The following is a 25,474-nucleotide window of genomic DNA, read 5'->3' as shown; positions in this document are numbered from 1 at the left end:
TTCATCACAAGCGTTGCTTTGGAACTGCAACTCTTTGGTGGAGGGGACACCGTCAAAATGTGGTCAGTTCCCTTGCAGCATGGACGTCGCCCATCGTGCGTGTCACCTGTTTTCAGGTTGTTCCGATAGATGAGCTCAGACGCTGTGCAGGTGCCAATGATGAACAGTTAGTTTAAGGACGTGTGGTATGTGTGTCTGCACATCTGCTGCGGCTAAAATGTCAGACATGCCTGTGGATGTTGTGCATATGTCTTCTCTGATGACGTACGCGGTCAATCAGGTGTTCAAATGGTTCAGGGGCCATCTATTTATTACGTATGTAAAAGTGGTGGAATCTTTCATGCACGAATCCACCCCCACATTCCCCTTTCCTCCTTCCATTCCTACCGTAGTCTCTTCACGTCATCCTTGCTTCCCTTCCTTTTCTCATTTTGTGGCCTTGTCCTCATTGCGTAAATAATAAATAGATGACCCCTTCATGGTTTTTATTTATTTATTACCTCGACTTGGCTTTGGACTTGGTTGTTTTGCTAAGCATTCTGTTTTTGTATGTGATGTTTTTGGCAGACGCTGTCATGCCCTAATTTAATAATCATATAATAGTTGTTATTAACGTGTTCCCAATTTTGTTTTTCCATCCTTATCAATTTTACAGACTAACAAACCAGTGATGTGTGGTGCTTTAAATTCATCCTCGGTTCATAGCAGATGGGTGTCAGAGATGGGTGGGGTGAGGCAGTGCGTAGACGAGGGGGGGGGGGGTGGATGGGGTGAAGCCCATAGGGTGGAGATAAAAACCTGCCAGTAGAGAGCAAAGCACTCTTCGGTGGTGGTAATTAATAGGGTGTACACCTTTCATCACGCTCCGCGGGTGTTTCTGGCAAAACCAACAGGCCCGTGTGCCCACGCCGAGGCCTCTGTTTAAGCCATCTCGCCTGCTGTCAAGCCACATTGTCTGCGAGATCATCAATTAGCCGTCTGATTGAGCATCTGATTGGCCTACGTGTAACAGATGGGTCGTAGGACTGAATTTGTGGCTCATGGCTGGTTGGAGGGGTAATCGGGAAGGCCCGTTGGGAGTAAGAGGAGGGGTGGTGGGATAGCGAAGTAGGTGAGCAGTGGGATCTTGTCTGAGTGAGACATCGTCGTATAAACAACGTGTAACGCAAGGGAGGGGCACCAGGTCAAAAAATGGCTCCGCGCAAATCGGGGACTTTTTATGAGGCGGTAAAATTGGGAATTGCGTTCATCTGGTTCTCTGGTTAATGTTGGGAGCCGATGTGGTTATTAGCATTCTGTGCGGCCATGGGGAGGGGGGAGGGAGAAGGGGAGGACAGCCACTTGCCCATTAATGCAAAGCACAGTTGGGGTCAGCCTTGTCTTTGCCTGCCCGCTTTCAATTCTTCTTCGCTACCTCAAGATCCATGTCGTTTTTTTTTGTCTATGCATCGAAGATTATCTTTCACCATCTTCATCAGTTTTTGTCTGCTCAAATTTCTTCATCGTCATCTAATTTGTCTATCACGTGCTTTTATTTTTCCGATATTTTCTTCATATCTATGATTGCATTTATAAAAAATAATAATTGTCAATCACCATTTTTGTCTGCTTTGTACGTACTTGCCTTGCGTTCCCACAAAAGCGCTCCGATCGTCCGCTCCTGTGGTGTTACGATCTACGTGTTGTGATTGGCAACTGCGCACCCCACTGACCACGGGTTTTGGGCACCTGGCACAAAATGCAACCTGTGGAGCAGCAGTGTTTGTCTGTAGATACACCAGTGTACCATTGTCTGCCCCTCTCAGAGATGTGGACAACAAGACCAGCGGTGCCATTATTAACCACGGCTCTGTTTCTTCTTTGGTCTGCAACATTTGTTTGCCACCTGCCTCATCTGCGAGGTTTTCTCTCTTTGTACCTGAGTGACCACCGTCCTATCAGGGACTCGCCTTTAGTGCAGCAATGATGTGGTGCCTTTCAGTCCCTATAATCGTGGAACTATTTTACTATTTTTAGTAATAGTAAAACTATTTTAGTATTTTATTATTTACTATTTTAAGAGCTGAAGCAGTATTTGAGGTCAAAAGGTCAACATAGGCCAAAGGTCAACATAGGCCAAAGTAATGTTGTTTCGGGTCCTCTGAAATCGCATCCGTCCTTTGGCGACGAACGCAGTGAGATTTCCTGTAAAATGAGGGAACGTCAGCTGTTTTATGCTGTCTGTGAGTTGTCCAAGCAAATATGATTCTTCTGCTTCAACCAACTAAAGTGAAGAAGAAAACAGGCAATAAGTGTGACAAAGAGGGGCAGATGGATAATAACTCACTGATGCATCACAACACGAGGATAGGTATTGATGGTGAAAGGGGGACAATCTCAGCAGGTGTAGAAAAACGAGTCCTGCAGAGAAGAGCTTGCATGATACAACAGGGTTGGGATGATGGTTCTGCAGGCCTGAGAAGAGGCAGATGAAAGGATGGAAATAAGTATCAAGTTTGGACCGAGGAGGATGAGAATGAATGTGAGCGTTACTGGGGGAACACATACAACCATTTGAGGCGAGGTGAGAGGGTGGAGAGAGTAAAAGCAGAAGAAAAGCTACAAGGCCATCAACCTACGTATGGTGATCGAGAAACAAACCCGAAGACGCGATCTCTTGGCGAAGGAAGTAGCAGGATTTCTTAAGACTTCATTAGCAAGCCATTCGTTATGATATTAAAACGGGAGACTTTTGGGTTTTCCTGCATTCATATACATGTTTGAGATAGATTGCGGGTTATGTTTTCGCCCCTGTCTGTTTGTGACTTGGGGAAATAAATTTCACCATTTCACCAAATAAATTTCACCAAGTATGTTGATTGGTTCAGTTAGTTTGTTTTTGTTGCTTGCGAAAATCGAAGATTTTCAAGTACAGTACAGTATATTGGTCGGTTGCATTTGTTATTTTCTGTTTGTCACTCGCCTACAGGTCTAGATTCTAAACAGATCGTCATTAAACGTCACCAAATTGTAGAGGTCGTCACAATTGAGAAGCCTATTGAGCTTAAGGTCAAAGGTCATCTGGAGGTAAAATTCTAAAATCGCCATTTTTCATCTGATTGACTTGAAAATTGAACAGCATTTGTATATTGATTCGCTAAATTGGGATATCAACTATTTTTGAGGTCAAAAGGTCAACTCAAGGTCAAACTTCTAAAATCATCCATTTTCATCTGAAAAATCGTCACTTTTCATCCCATTGACCTGAGCTTTGATCAAGATCGTGAATTTTAATCTTGATGAAATGGACACTTTGATGGATCAATGGGAACCTTTTTTTGGGAGGGAGAGGGTGGATTTCGCAAGTATCGTGCTCTGCATGACGTCTTCTTGTTTGTCTGTCTGTTTGTTTGTCTGTCTAAGTCAGTCGACTACAGGTCACAATTTCAAAACAGATCTTCACCAAATAGTAGAGTTGGTCATAAGAAAGAAGCCTATTGATTTTGTGGTCAAAAGGTCAACATAGGGCAAAGGTCAACCATTTTGTCAAATTTCTAAAATCCTCAATTTTCATCCGATTTACTTGAAATTTGAACAGGATGTGCATATCTGGTCACTTAATTCAACCACCAATTATTTTTGAGGTCAAAAGGTTAACATGGGCCAAATTTCTAAACTTGTAAATTTTCATTCAATTGACTTGAAACTTGAAGAGGATTTGCATACTTGGTCATTGAATTCAACCATCGATAATTTTTGAGGTCTACATATGCCAAAAAGGTCAACATAGGGCAAAGGTCAACAACGTAGGTGAAATTTCTAAAATCCTCAATTTTCATCAGATTGACTTGAAATTTGAAGAGGATTTGCATATCAGTTCACTGAATTCAACCACCAATTATTTTTGAGACCAAAAGGTCAACATAGGCCTGATTTCTAAAATTGAAAGATAGGGCCAAAAACTATATATACAGTCATGTGAAAAAGTAAGTACACCCTCTGTAAAGTTTTGACTTTTTCAACATATTTCAACATACAGCTATTTGATCTTCATTTCAACAATATTGATAGATAAAGGTGATATAATATAACAAATATCATGAAACATTTACATTTTGTAGTCCATTGTATCTATCTATAATTCCAGTAATCTCTGTGTGTGTGTGTGTGTGTCTGTCTGTGTGTTTGTCTGTGACCGCTGTTTCTCGACAACCACGGGTCCGATATACTTGAAACTTGCCAGGTATATTGCTGGGGACCCGAGGATGTGCCTTTTCAAGGTTTCATATTAATCGGACAATTACTTACCGAGATATGTCCAAAAAACGCTTCAACCAATCAGAGAGCAGCGAGCTATCACGTGTGCCGAACCGTTAATGCAATGCAAGCGTTAATGCGTTAATGCACGGCTTTTCGTTTTTTTCCCTCTTCTCTTTCTACTTTTCCTTGCGATTAAATTGCAAACAGCCAAAATACGTTGGCGCTAATTGAATAATTGGCCATTAACACTAAAATAATCGTAACTGCGATATGCCAACTTCCGGACAGTGCAGCCTTCCATGTTGTTGTTGTTTGCAGCAGCTGTTTGCAGCAAGGGAAGGCTTTTCTTTTTTCCCCTCTTCTCTTTCTACTTTTCCTTGCGATTAAATTGCAAAAAACCAAAATACGTTGGCGATAATTGAATAATTGGGCATTATGTTTTACAACTAATAAAAACGAATTTGCGATTCATTCGCTTTCCTGCGCGTTTGTGTACGCGATGGCGATTTCTTTACCAAACTCCGGAAGCCGTTCGCTTTGGACCAAACCATTGCATGTAAATAGAGGGGGGGGTTCTGTGGTCGTTGCGAATGGACCAAACCATTCATGTAAATAGAGGGGGGGGATTGTCACTGTACTCGCAAGCCGTTCGCCGTTCGCTTTGGCGTTGCGAATGGACCAAACCATTTCATGTAAATAGAGGGGGGGGATATAATTTTAGATAGATATATAGTACGGGCATATATATAGTACGGGCATGCCCTAGTAATTTAAATAAACATCAATGCAAATTTTGCATGTGGAAAAAGTAAGTACACCCTACATTTATCACTACTTCAAATACCATATTTTCCGGTGTATCAACCGCGGTTTTTTACCGACGGGAAAACCCTAAAAAAGGGGGTGCGGTTGATACACAGTAACAGAAAAATTTGTGCATTGAAAAACTGTCATATCAACGGGACGTAATCTTTATATTACTTTGGGGTTGCGGGGATACAATGATGAATGATCGTCAATTACGTTACTAAGGTAGGTTCAACGCCGATTACTGCTGCCAGTCAAAATACAAGAAAGTTTGAAGTTTGTAATATTTGATTTTTCTATGCGTGTTTGTGAAAATGTGTACTTTCACGAGTCCTCTTTGAATGACAGGTCACATAGTGAATAGAGTGTGCTAAATAAAGACAGGATTAAGTCACAAAACAAAAGCGTCAACATGGTAAACAGGATGTTTTGCATGGGACATTATGACGTACCTATTGTCTAAACAACGCCGCGGTAAACCTATTGAAGTCGGCTTTGATGCCGCCGCATGGGCTGGGCGAATGTATAAAACGGAGAGGTCAACGGGGAGTTTCACCATTCGTTCTATCCTGTTCGAGCTATCAAGACCAAGATTCACCATTCGCTTCTATCCTGACCAAGACCACGAGATGGATGGTCGAAAATCTGATTTATTTATTTATTTATTTTTGAAGTCGAAAATCGGGGGTGCGGTTGATACACGGGTGCGGTTGATACACCGGAAAATACGGTACCTAAAATTAGGATCAGGTGCACCAGCTCAGGAGCAAATGATTAGAACATCGTTAGAGAGGATCTTGGAGGAACCTGTCTTATTTAAACCCCAGACATTTAGTTTGGTTTGCTCTTTGTTGTTGAAGTGTGCGGCGTCACCATGCCAAGATCAAAGGAGCTCTCTGAGGCCTTCAGAAAGAAGGTTATAGATGCCTACGAGTCTGGGAAGGGATTTAAAAAGATCTCCAAACAATTTGAAATCAATCATTCGACTGTCCGGAAGATCATCAACAAGTGGAGAAGATTTCAAACAACTGCCAACTTGTTCAGGCCAGGCCGACCCAGAAAGTTCAGCCCGAGAGCAGACCGCAAGATGCTGAAAGAAGTCTCTAAGAACCCCAAAATGTCATCACGGGACCTACAGGTAGCTATTGCCACTGTTGATGTCAAAGTGCACGATTCTACCATTACAAAGAGGCTGCACAAATTTGATCTACATGGGAGGTGTGCCAGGAGGAAACCTTTGCTGTCCAGAAAGAACATCAGGGCAAGACTAAAGTTTGCCAATGAACACCTAAGCAAAGACCAGCACTTCTGGAACAATGTGCTCTGGACAGATGAGTCAAAGGTAGAGCTATTTGGCCACAGTACCAGAAGACATGTTTGGCGAAAACCAAAGACAACATTTGACCACAAGAACCTGATACCAACTGTAAAGCATGGTGGTGGAAATATTATAGTTTGGGGCAGCTTTGCTGCATCAGGGCCTGGGCAGCTCACCATCATAGAATCCACTCTGAATTCTTCATTGTACCAGAGGGTGCTTGAGGATAATGTGAGGCCATCTGTCGGCAAGTTGAAGCTCAACCGAAGGTGGACCTTGCAACATGACAATGACCCTAAACATATCAATAAATCCACAAAGGAATGGCTGAAAAGAAAGAAATAGAGGGTTCTGGAATGGCCAAGTCAAAGCCCGGATCTAAATCCCATCGACATGTTGTGGGGGGATTTGAAACGAGCTGAGCATGCAAGAAACCCCTCAAACATCGCACAGCTGAAAGAATTCTGCATGGAGGAGTGGGCAAAAATTTCTCCCAGTCGATGTCAGAGACTGGTAGACAGTTATAAGAAACGCCTACTTGAGGTTGTTTCTGCCAAAGGGGGCAATACCACCTATTAGAGCCAAGGGTGTACTTACTTTTTCCACATGTGAAATTTGCATTTATGTTTATTTAAATTATACAATGGACTACAAAATGTAAATGTTTCATGATATTTGTTATATTACATCACCTTTATCTGTCAATATTGTTGAAATGAAGATCTAATAGCTGTATGTTGAAATATGTTGAAAAAGTCAAAACTATACATGGGGTGTACTTACTTTTTCACGTTACTGTATATCATGATATCTCAGAAAGTTGTCGACGAGTTGTGAAAAAATTAGGTGGATGAGTTGGTTAGGTGACGAACAAGCCGATTCGATTTTGGTTCAGATTCTGCTTATCAGTGGGATACTAAAACTGTTCAGCCTTGCGGAAGTATGCGCTCCACTAAGTTCCGTTCTAATTTGTTTTGTTTTGCCAAGAGTCGCTCTGAGTGATTTTTTTCATTTGTTTGTTTGTCTGTCCACTTGCCTGCAGCCCAAACCGCTCAGCCGATCATTCTGAAACTTTCGCAGATTGTAGGCACTGTCCCTATGACTACCTGCGACAAAGTTTCGTTTAAATCGGCCGACGCGTTATGATGTGACATTGCAAAAATGTAAAACACGTTTTGGGTGGTGGTAACTCTGGAACCGGAAGTCATATTGACTTCCAATTGATGCCAAAATATTCTCCGTTCAATTTACACCAACTTTCTAATTTGAACTTGCGACATAAAACCAACAGATTTCCTGAGTGTATGGACTTGAATATTTGCCTGTCAACGTAATAAGTTTAAATGATTACATGTTGGTGCAGATCCAGATGCGGATCTGGATTCGATAATTTTTTAAGTGAATCTTCATCATTAAATTATAGTGCTAAAAGCGATATATAGCACGATATCTCAAAAAGTTAAGGACGGATTCGGACAAAACTTGGTGGTTGAGTTGCTTAGGCGACAAGAACAAGCGATTAGATTTTGATTCATGTCCAAATCGAGATCCGACCTATCGGTGGGATACAAAACGTGGACTGTTGAGCCTGGTGGAGGTATGTGCTCTACCGAGTGCCGTTCTCGATTCCCTTAGGTTGGTAAAGAGGGATGTTAGTACAGCCTATCGCTTGGAGAGGTGAGGAAGGTGATTGTTTTTGCAAGATGGATCATGCACACGGTGGATTTTTCTACAAAATAGAACACTCGATTTCCAGGGATGAACAGATAGCGATAATGTAGACTAGCATTGAACCTGTCGCTTCGCTGACGGTAGCTGAACAACATACCTTGCTGCAGTAATCCAGTTTATTGACAGTAAAAATTTGCATTTTATTTTATTCCAAAAGCATTTCGTTTACTGCTAACAACCCAGCATTAATTTTAGTAATATGCACACTTATTCATCAAAAAAACTATTGTGAATTTTTGTTTATATGTTCCCAGGGATCAGACATTACATTGTTTTTTTTTTTGTTCAAGTTGCAATGATTCATGAATATAATACACCGCCATGAAGGCCTGGCTTAGTGCTAGACATAACGCTGTCTTACTACACCGCCATCTTACTAAATCCGTCATCCTGGCATCTGCCATTTAACTTGTCGCCTGATGGTATGAGGGAGGTTTAATGGACTTTATATTGCAGGCCTTCATTTCATTTAGCACTTGTTTTTTTGTACTCTGTCAAAGCATCTTTGGGCTTCTTGAAAAGCGCTATATAAAATGAATGTATTATTATTATTATTATTATTTAAAATGCATTTTTGCATAACCCTGAACGGACGCCACCCTCCACGGACGCCGGACAGACAGACAGACTGGAGGAGAGTATTATAGTGTCGATTAAAAACATGATTGGTCTCAAAACACTACCTTGTGCAATGTAAGGTTACCATATTTGAACTTTTAAAAAAGAGGACACGCCAAAAAAAGATGACACTGAAAAGAGGACGCTGAAAAAAGAGGACACTTGAAAAGAGTTTCCTTTGCGTATTGAGCAATTATATCTGCAGTCTCATTAGGTGTGTTCGTCGTTCATCGATTGATTTTGACTGCAAATCGACATTCTTCCAGTCGAAATACTTAATTATTTTTGGAATTGTTGTGCTTGTTCGAGTCAACATTAGATTGCAATTCAATAACACCTTGATTTGCCACAGACACGTATGTACCAGCTGTACATATCAAGCACTCGGCTTCCCATTTTTCTCAACCACTTCAAAAACACGGGATTCAGTGAATTTATGCAGTGAAATTACACTTTTGTTTTGGCATTGTGTTTGTGTGTAGTAAAATAAAACATCAAATAGAGAGCTCTTGAAGAAAATCAAAGTGTGTACAGTACGGCCTCAGAACAGACACTGAATCGCAGACTGAGCATGCCACTCTCTCTCTCACTGCGAGGTGGGACAGGAAGTGTACGGGTGAGTGTCGATGTCCAAACACGTCCATTACGCCATGATGGAGTAGTGCAGACGTCTGTAAAACTGTCCTAGTCAAAACATGATATAGCTGCATTTTATCACTGTAAGAAAATGTACATAAATGGCTTAAATGTTTAAATAAGGTTAAAAAAAGTATCCCAAATCTTAAAATCTATCCCTTTGAAAATGCAAAAGCAAAAAATGTCAAAATCCAGGACATTTTTAGATGTTTAAAAAACCCGGCCAGACGGAGATTTAAGGTCCGAAATGGAGAACATTTCTGGGGAGAACCGGAAATATGGTAACCTAGGGCCTCAAGTGGTAGAGCATGGGAGTGAATGCCATCCAAAACAACCAGCTACTTATGAGTCCTGAGGAAATCAAATAACCAGTGCAGGAAGGGACACTGGCAACCACTAACTGACAGATTGGAGGACATATTTAATTCTTAGGGAATGTCACAAACCTCTGCTTTGAAATTGAGGCCATCCATCGATTTATTGACGTCGTAGAAGCAGCATGTATCCTACAGAGTCAAATGTTCTGGGCCAAAGCCAAACAGGATCTGAGATCAGAGATTTGGAGAAGAAAAGTGTTAAGGTGTTTTTTTTTGTTGTATATGGTATAGTCACAGACAGAACACGTCATTAAGGTATGGTCGTGAAGGAGACAGAACACAGAATGTTGATAGATTCCATTATTTGTTTATTATGGGATGAATGCTGTCATGGTCTATAATGAAAGGGCCAGTTTTGGCACCTTTGTTATGAAATGGGGTGGCATTTTGGCAAATTTCCATGATACAGGCAGGCAGCTTTAAGAAAATGGCCAAGGAAATGAAAGAGAAAGAATAGAGGGAACAGATAAACAAGTCTTGAGGATCAAGTGCTGGTGTCAGTGGGTCAAGTTGCAGTTGAGGAGCCAAGATTGGCTTTGAAAACTTGCTGTACGTAACATGCGAACCTGGAGGTAATTGAACCTTCTCGAAATTAGATGCTATCTTATCTCAGATGATAACTGATCTGAGAGTTCGTATTTCGGTAATTTGCTTGATGACAGTTGCTTGTTACAAGCCAAAGACAGCATTCTAATGCTTTATAGCCACTCATTTACTCCTCACAAACACTCCAACAACTTTTAAACTGTTGTCTTTGAGTGTAGTCTTTTGAGTGTAGACTACACACGACACATGTTGATATATGCCCTCTATAAATTAGCTGCCCATGTGGTTCAAGTTGGTTTAAAAATGACGAGGTGTCACATCATTCCAAATGCGTTTGCTCATGCAATTGGGATGGTTCATTGTGAGGGAGGAGAGGGAGGCGATGTTTGACAATAGGTAACACTGCCAGTGCTGTTCACTACAATCACTACCATGGTCATTGCGGTGTCATGCACAAGGCGCTGTCTGTCTGGACACTTAATGGAGAGACTTAATTCAAGTCACTCATGCATTACATACAACCTCTCGTGAGGATCATTATATTGTTACCTTTTTGAGAAGGAACCACATTTCAACAGCACGACCTCTCCCGAATGATCGGCAAAGAGCAATCAAACGTCAAGTATCGACCCAGACAGTTCGGAACAACAGGCTTGAAGCTTTCGGAACAATCCACATTGTGCACATGAAAAAGTTGCATTTTGGGGCCACAACCATCACTCGCTTGGGCTGGCTTCCACTATCTCTGAACTTGAATCGAATTGAACATGCTTGTGCTGGTCTCATCGGGAAGCCCTTGTCTGAATGCCAAGTCTACACACGGTGACCTGATCAACTCTGAGTGGCTCTGGTCGAAGAATGGCGCAACGTCGAAGCGTGAGCCCGATCATCTGATTTGGTCGATGGCAAGAGGTGTACAAGCTTGCATGATGATTGTAAACGGAGTCATTCGATTCCTCCAAACTTGTCCGACCATTTTGGGTTTGAACTTGTATTGATGGGAAAAATAGAGTTTGGTTCCCGTTCAAATTGGTTCACATAACAACATGCTGCGAACGAGACATTAGGTTCCAATCACTAGGATTTGCCTCGCTCGACCACACTTGACTGCAATGCCCAAAATATGTCGTGAAAATAGAGGCGAAGCACAAGATGCTGGAGAAGGGTGGAGGGAGAAGTATTTGGATCCCCTCCCTCTCCCACTCCCATCACCCTTCATCCACTATCGATCAAACTTGGCTGTGATGCTCAAAAGACATCAGGAGATTATACCAGAAGCTAAAGATGCTGGAGAAAGGTTGTGGGAATTCGCACATCACCTCCAATGAATGAGTAGAATTTCATATTCACATAAATCTAGGTTGGAAAGATGATCATTTGGGGAATTCTTGTCTGATGTGAATAGTTTTGTTGTACGTCTCCACTGTTTGTATTGTTCTCGTAACATCCCCATCAGTGTTAAAACCCGACTTTGAACTTCAATCAAAACAGAAGTCCAGTTTTGGTGACGCCCACCGATGTTTGGAAGTTGTTCACCTGTTCCTTGTAAAAGCCATTTATGGACATCCTGCTCGAGCATCATATAATTTGTTTAATCCCATCCTATGAACTCCTCTGTGGAAAACTTTGGAATCTTACTGCGAGTGGCTCACTTTGGTTGGTACATGTGGTCATGGGAAACCAATCCAATGTCGTTTTACTCAATACTCTTTTTTTGGACTCGTGCCCTATGAAGTTCGTCCTCGTGTGTTATTATAACTTTTCATTTTAGCTCGACAAGCTTGCGTTTAATTCCACCCCTGGTTCTTTCAGCTGTGTTCACAGTCGATTGTGATCATGTACCTGAAGGGGATGTTGCTTTGCTTGGGCATCACTGGCAATAGAGGATGCATATAAGGTCGGGACGCTTCCATTATTCGGAATGATAAGGCCATATCTGTTGGAAACTTGATATTAGGGAATGAAAGTCGGGATAATAAATCTATCAATAGGGTATGAAATGGGACAAGGAGTAGTGAAGGGATGTGTCAGAGAGGAGATGAGGCACAGGAAGGAGAGCAAAAGGGCCAGCTATCCAGGCCATGAATACGACAGAGCCTGTTTTTACAACTGCTGCGTGGCCAGGCATGTTTGCCCAGACGGCCTGGGGTCACCTGAGGTCACCATCTTACTCCAACCATGGCTGAATTGAACAGATGGTGTGTGTGTGTGTGTGTGTGTGTGTGTGTGTGTGTGTGTGTGTGTGTGTGTGTGTGTGTGTGTGCGCGCGCACACATGTACGTACGTATGTGCACACACACATGGGCGCACACTCAGGTGTGTCCGCATGTAATGTCTTGTGTTTAATGCACAAGTCTGTTGCTGTTCCACTTTTTGTTTGTGATTTTTGAAGATTATGATGGTGGTCTTAATTTTTCTGCTGAAGACCAATTATTGTAATGATATTGTGGGTGTGGCGGGGGTATGTGCAGGATGCAGAGGAGTATGCAGAACTTCCCGTGCGCCACAACGAAGACGGACTGTGTGCACAGCTGGCCGAGACACTCGATCTGCCAAGTCGCCCGATGTCGTTTGACAGCGCGCACACCAAGGCTCTGCTGCTTCTTTGGTCACACCTGAGCCGTGGTCCGTTGCCTTCACCTGACTTCTACACCGATGCCAAGTCGGTGCTGGACCAGGCAATCAGGATCTTACAGGTTTGGTGCTCTTGCCACGCAAATTCATGCTCAGTGGGAAACGTGTAGCGAGTGGTGCCTTGCGGCATACTGTGCGACAACCCTGTTGCAGGTGCAGTTGTGCCAAATGAGATAGGTGCTATGCTGAGTGATGAATGAGAATTCCACTGTGAGTGGTACAGTGTTGAGTGATGAATGGGAATTCCACAGCTAATGGGATCACCTGCATGCTGATGAGGCCTTTTTGCGTAAATCCAGCATTTCTGTCTGTGGGTGGATTTCCTGTACTTGTGTTTTCACTTGAACGTATACAATGATTTGTTGCCCAAATAATGTGCAAAAGGAAGACGTTCATTGCATTTTAATTGAGGGAAGCTCGGTTCCACAACTGCTCCTCGTTTAACACTATTTGATTTACAAACAGGAAGCATTTTGGTACAAATGCTGATAGCTATAATAGGGTCCCCTTTCACCTATTCCTCTCGCTAAATGGTTCCTTCATCTGCTTCACTCGTCATCCTACCTCCTGCCAATTGTTCCTTCCCACCCTGCTGCTGCCGCATCCCCCCCACACCCCCATTCTTAGCCTAATGTGCCGATCCAGTGTGCACCCCGAGGGAATTCGCTTAGAGGTTGTTTGATGGATGCAGTGCTGCGATTAATCTGTAGGCCTGGCCAGTCTTGAGCACATTTCATTTGACGACGGCAAGATTTGCTCTCCCTAGCAACCGGTTTAGCCTCCACAAAAATTAAACTCACAATTTCATGTTTGTGCCCATGGGACCACTCGTGCTCGAGTCGGCAGTGTGGGATTAGCCTAATCTTTTGTCATCGTCTCCCCCTCCATCTTACCCCATGTTTCTTACCCATCCCCGCCCCTCTTTATTCCTGCCAGATGGGAAAGTCGAAAGCAATCACAGATTGTTGGAGAATTTTGTCATGCTGGGGTTGGATATTTCATCAAATGATATGGTGTGTGTGTGTGTGTGTGTGTGTGTGTGTGTGTGTGTGTGTGTGTGTGTGTGTGTTTGTTTTGTTTTTCAAAAAAGGCAGAGGTAACACAATTTGTACTGGGTTATCGTTATTCATACGCTGATCCAACTGGTACGTTGTGTCCTGTCCAGGTAGGTTGCAGGCCCTTAGGTGCACTGAAAGTGCCTCTGAGGCGACCACTTGAAGGTGATCGCAAAGCACCTGATGACTGGTTTGGATGGTGATTTGGAATTGGATGGTGATTTGGAATTGGATGGTGATTTGGAATTGGATGGTGATTTGGTTTGGATGGTGATTTGGAATTGGATGGTGATTTGGTTTGGATGGTGATTTGGTTTGGATGGTGATTTGGAATTGGATGGTGATTTGGTTTGGATGGTGATTTGGTTTGGATGGTGATTTGGTTTGGATGGTGATTTGGAATTGGATGGTGATTTGGTTTGGATGGTGATTTGGTTTGGATGGTGATTTGGAATTGGATGGTGATTTGGAATTGGATGGTGATTTGGAATTGGATGGTCATTTGGAATTGGATGGTGATTTGGTTTGGATGGTGATTTGGTTTGGATGGTGATTTGGAATTCGGCACACAACAGCCTGCCCTTTGTGAAAGACACCATGGAATAAGCTAGCGGCAACCAACGCTAAGGGACAGGACCCCGGCTTAACGTCAAATTTATTGAAGTGACGCCCGTCCTGCAAAACACCAGGATGGCAGTTTATAATCGGGTGAAGAATCAAACCTAGGCTAGACAGTTCAGGTGTGCTACCACTGAGGTATCTTTCCAGCACGTTACCCAGTATCACCCTGGAAAGGTATGCCTGTAAGAGTTTCCATAACCTGGCTGCCTCCAACTCGGTGAATAGATGAGTGTAGTGTTCGTGGGAAAGATTTTCCTCTCATAAATTTTTTTTGCTCTTTGTAGAACAAAAACATTTAATAAGTGTCAGAAAAATTAAAACGTTTCCCTTACGAGAGCCGAGTTAACAGTGACTTTCATCCGCTGACTTGTGAACGACATGGGTGACTGTCAGCGCTCTGAGGTTGTGGCCGGTTTTATTGTCGGCGTTGTAATGTTGTTGCCCACATTTTTAGGGCAAGGTTTAACAAATATGAGGCGGTTCGCTCAATTATATGCACAAGTGCTGCCGAGGTTCCTCGGTTTAGAGACGGTGAAAGCACACGGCGGCACGCTAGCGTGGTGCATCGGTAAAAATCTCCCCCAGAGACGAATCGCGAGGTCGGAGGTCATTGCTGTAACGATTGCACCAGCGACCATCCCATGTGACCTTAGCACCCAAAGTGGGGGGTGGGGGGAAGGGAATTTTTTTTTTTTATCTCCCAAACCCGGCAGACTGTTCGGAATATATAGTAGTCGCTCCGTGCCTGACTGCTGTGTCCCTACCTATCATCGTTTTCTTTCTTTTTTTGATGGGCAAATCTAGGCCCAATTTCACTCGATGCAAATGGAACGTTTTTCTGTTTTTGTTGTTTTCCTGGGAAATTAAAGGCTAGATGAGGGACAATTGTTTTGTCTAAACAGGTCGATTTCCCTTTTTATTGAACGAATGCTTTTTGGAGATTTAAGAAAGCTGCGTAGTGATGACGTGCTCTTGTCGTATCTTGGGATAAAGTGCCAATTCGGACCACGAGAAATGGCCAAGATAGGATCACTCGATAAACATTTGGCGACATGATGTAATATCGGATTTGCCATCACCATCAGATTTGCCATGATGTAATATCACCATGATTTGCCATCAGATTTGCCATGATGTAATATCACCATGATTTGCCATCAGATTTGCCATGATGTAATATCACCATGATTTGCCATCACCATCAGATTTGCCATGATGTAATATCACCATGATTTGCCATCACCATCAGATTTGCCATGATGTAATAACGGAGTGATGTGCCTATACAATCAGCCGGACGTTAAATTTTCCATGACTGATCGAAGAATGTTCACCAATGAAGCAAAATGGAAGTGAAGCTTTTCTATCTCGGTTTGGCCCGGGGACGGGAGGAATGTTATGCTTAGTTTAAGGTCTCTGCAGGTGCACAAAGTCCACCATGAACTCCCTTTCTGGTGAAATTCCCAAAATCCAGAATCACTGCTCACTTCCACTCATTCGTTCCTTTTTTTTTTCTCTCAACTGTGGAACCAACTTCCACATTCTCTTCCATGGCTTTCTTACCTCCAGGTCTTCAAGAAAGATGTTCACCATCATCTCAGATCTTTTCTACCCCCGTTATCCCACACCCACAATCCCAACTCTTTCCGAGCTTCCAGTTTTTCCTTCCTCAGAGGAAGCTTCTGTATTCATCTTCTCCACTCCATGTGTCCTCCCCTGCACCCTCTCTTTCCCACATCCCTCATTTGTCCAGGCCCCCCTCCATGTTATCCTTCAACCTTGCTATTGGTGTTTCCCCCTTCTCTCTACTGTTCCTTATATTCTGTTGCACCTTGATCTGTTTCATGTTTTAGCTTCTCCACGAGCCTCAACTGTATACAAAAAAGCCTTTAAGGCAATGATTTGCTTTGAAAATGTCTTCAAGAGTCTTTTGGAATGTATACAGAGGTGTACACAAGGCGATACATGAGAAGCTAGATGCAGCAGGTCATTTGGCCACGAGTGCCCCTTGTGCTTTATCCAGACTCCATTTAACCAGACTCTGTGGTGTAATGGTTCGAGCTTCCGCTCTGAGTCTGGGAGGTCGGCAGTTCGAACCCCTGCCTAGTCCTACCAAAGACTTCAAAACGTGCTGCTTACTTGCTTGCTTGACGCTCAGATTTAAAAGGATAAAACACAGACAACAAAATGTTGGCAACCATTTTTCAGTCTTTTATGCACCAAATGACTTCCTCCTGTATTGAAGTTCCTTAGCAGGGAACCCATTATTAATGTAGTCTATAGATTTACCTCTTTTATATGTACCAAGTTTAATTTTAGGCCTCCACAGGTGAAGGTACTGAAGGCATTATGTTTTTGGGTTGGCCGCGTATGCGTGCCTAGCAGATTTTCGTTACCACGAGAACCTGTGAACTACTGTAGGGATTTCAACAAAAACTTGGCACAAGTATGGCCTGCGATACGAAGATGAACCTATTCGATTTTGGGTTCAACAGGTCTGAGGGCATGTGCGCTTTTCAAATAATTTTACAGATCATAACTCGAGTTAGAAGCATCTGCTGTTTTCTCTCTTCTACTCATCTCTCTTTTCTCTCTCGTATTCCCTCTCGTGTGACCTTTAATTGAGATCGAACGTAACAATGGGTCGACATCTAACATTGGTGGAGGCATATCCATTGACGCATTCGTATCAAATTTCATTTTGTAGTTACCATTACATTGCTGTTACTTAACATTCATATCCCCTTTAATGTCCCTTTCAGGAAATCTAACCTGGATACTGGTGTGTAGCATACGTGTACTTTTGGGATATCTAACTTCTCTAAAGACTGCCTCTCCCGTCACAACCTAAATGAAGGGGATTCAGTCGTGCCTCTTTGTCCAAAGGACTGTATGTACCGAAATGATGCAGCGTCCATTGCCGCTACTTTACCAGAATATCGGTTTTCAGTTAAATTGGACTCCTTGGGGCAACAACTCGGAGCTGAGCGCTCTAAACAACTGAGCTACCCCGCTGTCACTTGGTCTTCAACAGAGAGGTCTTTCATCCAAATTATATTGGGGTCAACTCTGTTTGGGCTCCACGATGAGATTGCATCGAGCACTTCCAAGCCCATTAGTTGTGATATTAATAATAAATTGAAAAATTGCTTTGAGCCTTCGAATCGTAATTGAAAAAAGAATTGTATATCTGTATTATAATTGAAGTTGGACGAATTAAGAGCGACGTGAGGGATTTGCTTTAAATTCGCTTGGGTGATCAATGAAAATGACAACTCCATTTGGCAATCGTGGCAAATTTTGAGTTTGGCAAATTAATTCAAGAATGTAATAAACCTGTTATTGAAGCAGAATGAAGAGCTCGTCTCGCTGGTGAAGGCGAGCGTCGATCTCCATTGGTGGACGAGTAGAACAGTGGATGGAATAAACACTAAACAGGATGTTGATCAAAGCACGTTAACGCCGTGGGAAGCAAGGATAAGCTGATAATTTGCGTGGTTAACCCGTGGTGGGTCTTGAGCTCTGCCGAACGGTTAATGCCAGAAACGTCAACTTTTCCTTGCTTTACACAGCGGTTAGTGTACCTCGATGATTGGCCTGTTGATGGCATCCATCGATGATGAAAGTACCTTGCTCTAACGATTTATATGCTATGAATGACAGTCGTGGTGTGATTGAGGACCAATAAGAGGCTGAAGATGGTTTGTACATACACGTACCTTACCTACGTGTGCTGTACCTGGATCATCTCGTACTTGTACTATAAAAGTATTGTGTTGTTCACACGGTCTTGGCCATAGAGGGCAGATTTATACGCTTGTAGTAAGTTGATAATTGGGCCTTACATCGTCTGTCATGGTGGGACTGGTCAAAGTTTGTTTTGTTGAGAAAGTTCACCCTGTTTTTTTATTTTTACCTCGGCTGCTCGGCCTGAAAATGTCTCCCGGGCTTGCTGGATGTCTGAGTTACGTATTTCCATTGTCAAATTAAGTTGAAGCCGTGGGAGAAACTGTGACGTACGAGGGAAGTAAAGCGAAAGGCTGATTTCCACCTTCCCTTTCCCCCTTTTATGAAGTAGTTAGCAGGAGCTATATTATTTGCAAGAGTAGTGAATGCAAGAACAGTAAAGGAGTTTAAGAGGGGATTTAGTAGGGTTTGGTTAGGTATTTGGTAGGTCGAGGGAAAATAAGGGTAACAGAAGCGGTCCGGTCCCCTTTGCCTTGTTCCTTGAATTCTTGTTTTTCATAATCTTTCTTCATAATCCATCCATCTGCACAATGTTGTTTGGCTCATGTAGAATAGAGATTTGTGTTTGGGTACTTTGTGCCTGAACCCTTGTATGGTTATGAGGAAGTCCCTTGGTTGTGGTGTGTTTTGTTGTTGTCTTTTTCATTGCACTGTAACATTTTACGACATGCAGTGTTGTAGCGGTGAATACTGCAGCAGAGTAAAGGCCACCATGTCTGATGATTGTGATCGCAGTTTTACCCCGCGTGTACGTGAAGCGGAAAGCGGGGTGAAGCAATCGGTTCACTTTGTCTGTCCTTTTACAGATGTCGGTCTGTGATCAAGGAAACTTTCATTTTCAATTGATCGTTATATTTTGAACACTAAAACATGAATCTGAGCATGTACCTGCAGTTCAGCAGTACCTTGACTATGAATTCGGCAAGTTGTACGAATTCTCATCCCGAACGCGTATGTGCAGAGAGGAGTAAGGTATGTTTTTTTTTACTCTATTTGCCTGTCTGGCAGTCAAACAAAATTCGAAAACCATTCCAAACGGGAAACTTACTGTTTTTAGGGACGTCATAACGGACATAAACACCAGGTATTAATTAATAACTAATGCAATGTGTTAAATAAGGTGGTGTAAAAGACCCTGCATCAATGGCGGTAAACTTCCGAAGAATTTTTTTCTTTTTTTCTTTTTTTTTTACAGCCTTTAAAACCTTTCTTTTATTTCAATTAAATTATATGCAAGAACACAAATCGTCGTCTTGGCGCTTCCGAAAACCTCCAGTTTAGCAGTACTTGGACAAAATATAACGCCATTTTACGCATCTCAGACAAAATTGCAGCGCATAGGAGATATGCAAAAGAAGAGTTTAAAAAGAACCTTTCCCATTTACTTTTTCTCAAGACTATGCGAGGTAAGGTGTTCTATGAACGCTCTAGTTTATTTAATAAGACTTTGTCCAATTGTCCTCAGACAATGCGATATCCACTGGCTTTTACCAAACCATCATGCTTTTGAAATAATTGATTTTGTTGTAATTGATGATGCATTGTACATCACATTTTATGATACAGCAGTTTAGACCTCAGCTAGTACATCGCCTGCTGTTCCTGTCCCCTTATCGACTTGCTTTCCAATCAGCTTTTGCGCTCCCCCCAATCGTCCTCACTACCAGATTGGCAGATCTTTGGCAGAGGATTTCAGCTTATCGGCGGAAGAAAGGAGGGGGTAGGTTAGGGGTGTGGGGTGAAAGAAGAGCTCGCGCGAAAGCTTGCACCGCCGCAGCTTGCTATTAATTACGGAGCGTGTTTCCTCGTAATGTCAACGCGTTAAGGCGTCCGGTGCGGGAACGCGCCACGTGGGAAGGGTATTGTAAATGGAGATGGGGGACTGGGGATGTGTAATGGGGGAAGGGACAGGCAGGAGAGCTGTCTGTGATGAGGATTTATTTTGGAATCACTTTAGCAAAACCATAAATATACATTATTATCGTTGTTATTATGTTATTTGGGATTTTGCTTTTGTTGAACTGCTTTTTTGTAACAGCTTGCTTTCAGTTACCTTCAAAAGAGTTCACATTTGATACAGTTTCTGATCAAATGGACAGCCTACTCTTTCAGGTGAGCGTTGCACAACGGGGATTAAACACGTAATAACCGTGAGTTCCCTTGCAATGAATTTCAATGCAGGAAAATGCCACCAAGGTCCTTCAAAGCCTGTGCAATGGTTGCCAACCTATGGTTGTTTGTCCATGCTTAATCCTTTTTCAGTGCTGAGCATCAAGCAATAAAGCAGCACATACCGTTTTAGTCTTTGGTTTGACGGTAATCCTTTTTTGCCTTTTTTTTGGAAAGTAACTGCAATCCCACAATTACAACGTGAGATATCGTCAGGTCCCGGTCGACATTTGGGGTTTTGCTTCCTCTGTGTGTTCACAACAGGTAGTTTCGTCTTTGCCGCTGCTTCTTTCTCATCTTCCCAGCAGTCTATCATGCATCCCCGTCGAGCAGCTCTATCCAAAAGTAACTTTCTCTTGACACTGCTCTGTTTCTGCCTTTTAAATCCTCCTGATAGCCTCCTAAACTTTCTCGGACAGTACCACCCGATGTCCACACTGATTTGTCAGAGCCACCGAAGGCAGACGGAGGTTTTGTTTTCATCTCTGTTTGTCTGTCGATCTGTGAGCAGGATATTTCAAAAAGTTATGGACGAATTGTGACGACATTACATTCGGTGGGCAGTTTGGGTGTGTGACAAGGACGAATTGCTTACATTTTGGTGAAGATCCGGATTCGGACACAACTTTTTAAGGGATTCTTCACCATTGAGAGATAGAGCCAAAATGGTAAAAAACATGGTCTGTCAAAAGAAGAAGATTGTCATGGAAGAAGTTTCGGGAACTGAGTGGCGTGCTGACGAGGAGGGGAGTGTCGTTGAAGCTGAAGGGAAAGGTGTATGCTGCATGTGTGAGAAGTGTTATGATTTATGGGAGCGAGACATGGGTAATGTACGTTGAGCAGCAACGAAGGCTGGAAAGGATGGAAATGCGAATGGTTCGGTGGATGTGTGGAGTATCGTTGAGAGAGAGGAAGACAAATGATGAATTGCGAAAGATGATGGGAATAGAGCCTGTGATGGATGCTGTGAAGAGAAACAGGTTGAGATGGTTTGGTCATGTGTTGAGGAAGGATGAAAGTGACTGGTTGAGAAGAGTGATGTAAATGAATGTAGAAGGTAGTAGAGGACGGGGAAGACCAAGAAAGACTTGGCTAAAGGTGGTGGAAGAAGAAATGCGGGCAAGGGGGTTAACAAGGGGAGATGCAGAAAATTAGGGCAAAATGGAGAATATCGTCATGGGGCCCGCAAGGCTAACCCCCGCTTTAGCAGGGAAAATGACCTTAAAATGCCTGTTGTTGTTGTTTGGCATGTCAAAAAGTTATGGACGGATTATGACACAACTTAGTGGATGGGTTGGGTAAGTAACAAGAACAAGCCAATTCGATTTTGTTTAAGGTCCAGATGCAGATCCAACTTAACAGTGGAATACAAAATGTAAAGTGTTTTGCCTGGCGGAAGTATGCACTCTACCGAGTGCTGTCCTAGTTCTTCTTGGTTTGGACAACAAGACCCAATCCAAGACTTCCCCTCCTACATGACATCAACAGCCTTCCTGCTTCCTTGGGTAATCCAGCATGCAGTATGTCATCACACCTCTGGAACCTTAATTTATGGATGCATATCAGGCTGAAACACTATACTTACCTCTTGGTTGCCCTATAAGTTTGTTGTTGTTTTTTTTTGAATGTTTTTCTTTTTTTAAGTTTTGTTGGAAGACGTCTCGAGGAAAGAAAACTACACAATAGCATTAAAGATTAATTTTATTTTCATGTTTCTTTCCCACTTCTCCATCTTTCCTTGTATTCCAACTCCCTCTGTTCCATCACAGTGACTCGTACCCCATCTGCCATTCAGCTCTTCCATGAACCTCTATTTAATCTGTTCGTTCAAAAAGAAAAACAATTTTTAATTTTAAAATTGGCAGGAACTAGTTTGTACTGGGTGAGTGTGCGCACTTCCAATCACGATAACTCAACACACTATTATTTATGAAATACTCACAGCAGTTATCCAAGATCCTCCTCAGTGTCATTATTTTTTTTAGTTATTCTATGCTGCAATGGACATTTCGTGACCTCAATTACACTCCATCAGTCAAAGATTTTTTTTTTTAACGTTCATTGCATAATGTTTCGTAACAGGTGTTCATCCGTTTTGAAGGAACCACCTTTAGAGGCCATTTTTGGCCTTTTTCGGGCACCGTGGTCCCCTTTTTGAAGCAATGTTTTATGGCCGGATGCCCTTCCTGCCATCAACCCTGTTGGTCGCCTCTTGCGACACACAGGGAATTACCAGTGAACCGGTACTCAATTTGCCGACCTCAGAAGGATGACAGGCTGAGTCAACCCCCCTGGTGTTCATTCAAAGATCGACCGGGATTCAAACCCAGGATCCTAGGATCCAAGCCTGCACCCTAACCACAAAGCCAACACCAGTCTCTGGTGTTCATCCGTTTTGAAGGAGGACAGCATTTTGAAAGGTGATGGGTTAGCGGAGACCAAGCTGCATGATTACAGTTAAGCTCAAAGTCTGAAACTTCACATCGGAAAGTTGATAATTGGGCTTTGCCCAAGAAATTTCGCCCTCCTCATGTATGCTGAAACAGATGCACACCGTAATGCTTCCAGGTACTGCATTTTCTGTTGGTTGACAGCATGTGGAGGTACAAATTTTATTGCAATGTAACGATGGGAAAAGCACGAGGTGTTTGGAACATCCTAATGCAACTCAAACCGTCCGTGTAATTCTTCCCACGAGCAGTGCAGTTAAACAATTAGTTGCCGTTAATATCCATTAGACAGGCCACCAAAGGGCTTTGTGGCAAGCGCGTGCCTCTCCTCATTTTCTTTTAAAAGTGTGGCACCCGCATGCAGATTACCAGCTCGAAACGGGGGACGGAGTCGGCTGGGCCACGGCAGGCAACCGGACGGAGCGTGCCTCTCAATGGCGATGCGGCAATCTCTGTGCCTGACGCACTAGATTGGAAAGCACAGGTGTTGGAATAGGGATGAAATGTGGCGTGCGCCATTTGGGAGGTAACGTGGTAATTGAGAGCGACGGGACGGTTTGTCCGAACCTCCCTCCTCCTACGCGGCCGCACGCCGCCGTGCGTACCAAATGAAGGCGTTAATGTCACGGAGCCATTGTGTGCGCATTGAAATCTCGTTTAGCAGATATCGCCGACTTGTCAAGGTGATGTGCCCTCGTGTTGAAGGTGGGGTTGGTGGGGTTGGTGAGAATGGAAAATCGGGGGAGGTGTGGAAGGAAATGGGAATTTTGGTATTCTAATTATTTCCTTGGACTTTGAGTTGCTTTGCGGGGTTTGTTTCATTTCTTGTCGTTTTTTTTTGAGAATCCAGCACACCTTAAAATGCTCGCATACAAGGGTCTTTGGCATCTGGTGGATTTTGGGTTCACATAGTGTACAATTTTTTTTTTTTTTTTTTTTTTTTTATAGTGTACAATTCCAGGAGCTTAAAATGCTCGCATACAAGGGTCTTTGGCATCTGGTGGATTTTGGGTTCACATAGTGTACAATTCCAGGAGTAGTTTAAACTGCCTCACACAGTACGAGACTACGGACATTGGCAAAAACCACAGTTGACGCAAATTATCATTTGACTGCGTTTCATATGACGATGCATTACGTTTAGCACAGTGCCCATCTTACTTGCCCAGTGTGCGAGGGTTATACCATTAAAAAAAAGAAAAAGGATTGTACCTGGGATTTGTTTGTAAACTATGTATGTTTGAGTGAGGCGTAGAAAAGGGTCTACAGACGAGGTTCTGTCATCTATCTTCTTATCTTCTATCCATCTTCTTCTTATTATTATTATCTTATCTTATTATATCTATATATATATATATATATATATATATATATATATAAAAGAAAGTGTTTATTTGTTTGTATGTATGTTTGTTTGTTTGTTTGTTTGTTTGTTTGCACGCGCTAATCTCCCGAACGGTGAAAGATAGGAGGAAACCTCTGACACAAAAAATATCGGGACGGGCCCCGGGAAGGTTATAGGCTAGGAGGCGAGGCCGGTCGAGGCCCACCTCGGCCGGGCCGGGCCCATTTCGCAATTAAAAGCTGAGCTGAATTATAGTAGTCAATCTTCTACGGCCGTGAGTAAAAGCTGAATTATAGTAGTAAATCCATTCAAAAAGAACAAAAAATGCCGGGACGGGCCCCGGGAAGGTTATAGGTTAGGTGTCGAGGCCGCCTCAGCCGGGCTGGGCCCATTTCGCAATTAAAAGCTGAGCTGAATTATAGTAGTCAATCTTCTAGGGCCGCGAGTAAAAGCTGAATTATAGTAGTAAATTCATTCAAAAAGAACCCGGGCAACACCCTGAGAAGGTTATAGGCTAGGTGGCGAGGCCGGTTGAGGCCACTTCGGCCGGGCTGGGCCCATTTCGCAATTAAAAGCTGAGCTGAATTATAGTAGTCAATCTTCTACGGCCGCGAGTAAAAGCTAAATTATAGTAGTAAATTCATTCAAAAAGAACCTGGGCAACGCCGGGTGCATTCGGCTAGTTATAAATAATACGAGTTCCCTTACAAGGTATTTCAACACAGGAGGAGGCCATTTGGCTCATCACCTGTGCAATAGTTGCCCAACTATAGTTGTTTGCCTTTGCTCTACCCTTTTTGAATGCTGAGCATCATGCAAGCAGCTACTATTTGCTACGTCTTTGTATAACTCGACCGGAGTTCGAACAGCCGACCTCCCAGACTCAGAGCAGACACGCTAACCACTATGTCACCATTGTTCCAAGAATTGCATACTTTTTCAATACACAAGTATGTATAATTGGGAATAATTATTTTATTAATTATTTATACTTGTATAAAATATATATAACTGTGGCACATATTGGATAATTGTATTTAATTTGTAGATTTGTAGATAATTGTATTTAACCTGTAGTCTAGGAGCCATTTCTAATCTGAAGCCAAATTAGGGAAATCATTCAACACCCCCTACAGAAAAGGTTAGACTTGACAGGGTGTTGAAATAGACCCTCCAGAATA

General features: G+C 42.8%; 1 protein-coding gene across 3 annotated transcripts in view; it reads left to right on the top strand.

Annotated features, from left to right (window-relative positions):
* Positions 1 to 25,474, top strand: part of ASCC3 (activating signal cointegrator 1 complex subunit 3) — a 221,351-nt gene that overhangs the window by 172,285 nt on the left and 23,592 nt on the right. For all 3 annotated transcript variants that reach the window (XM_078774076.1, XM_068110739.2, XM_068110738.2), the window contains one exon: positions 12,744 to 12,968. In XM_078774076.1, the coding sequence (XP_078630202.1) occupies positions 12,744 to 12,968 (225 nt within the window). The remainder of the gene's footprint in view (positions 1 to 12,743; positions 12,969 to 25,474) is intronic.

This window comes from Myxine glutinosa, chromosome 3 (assembly GCF_964187855.1).
Source record: "Myxine glutinosa chromosome 3, kmMyxGlut1.1, whole genome shotgun sequence".
Lineage (NCBI taxonomy): Eukaryota > Metazoa > Chordata > Myxini > Myxiniformes > Myxinidae > Myxine > Myxine glutinosa.
Note: the sequence above shows the minus strand (reverse complement) of the source record. Positions and strands in the feature narration are given on the sequence as shown.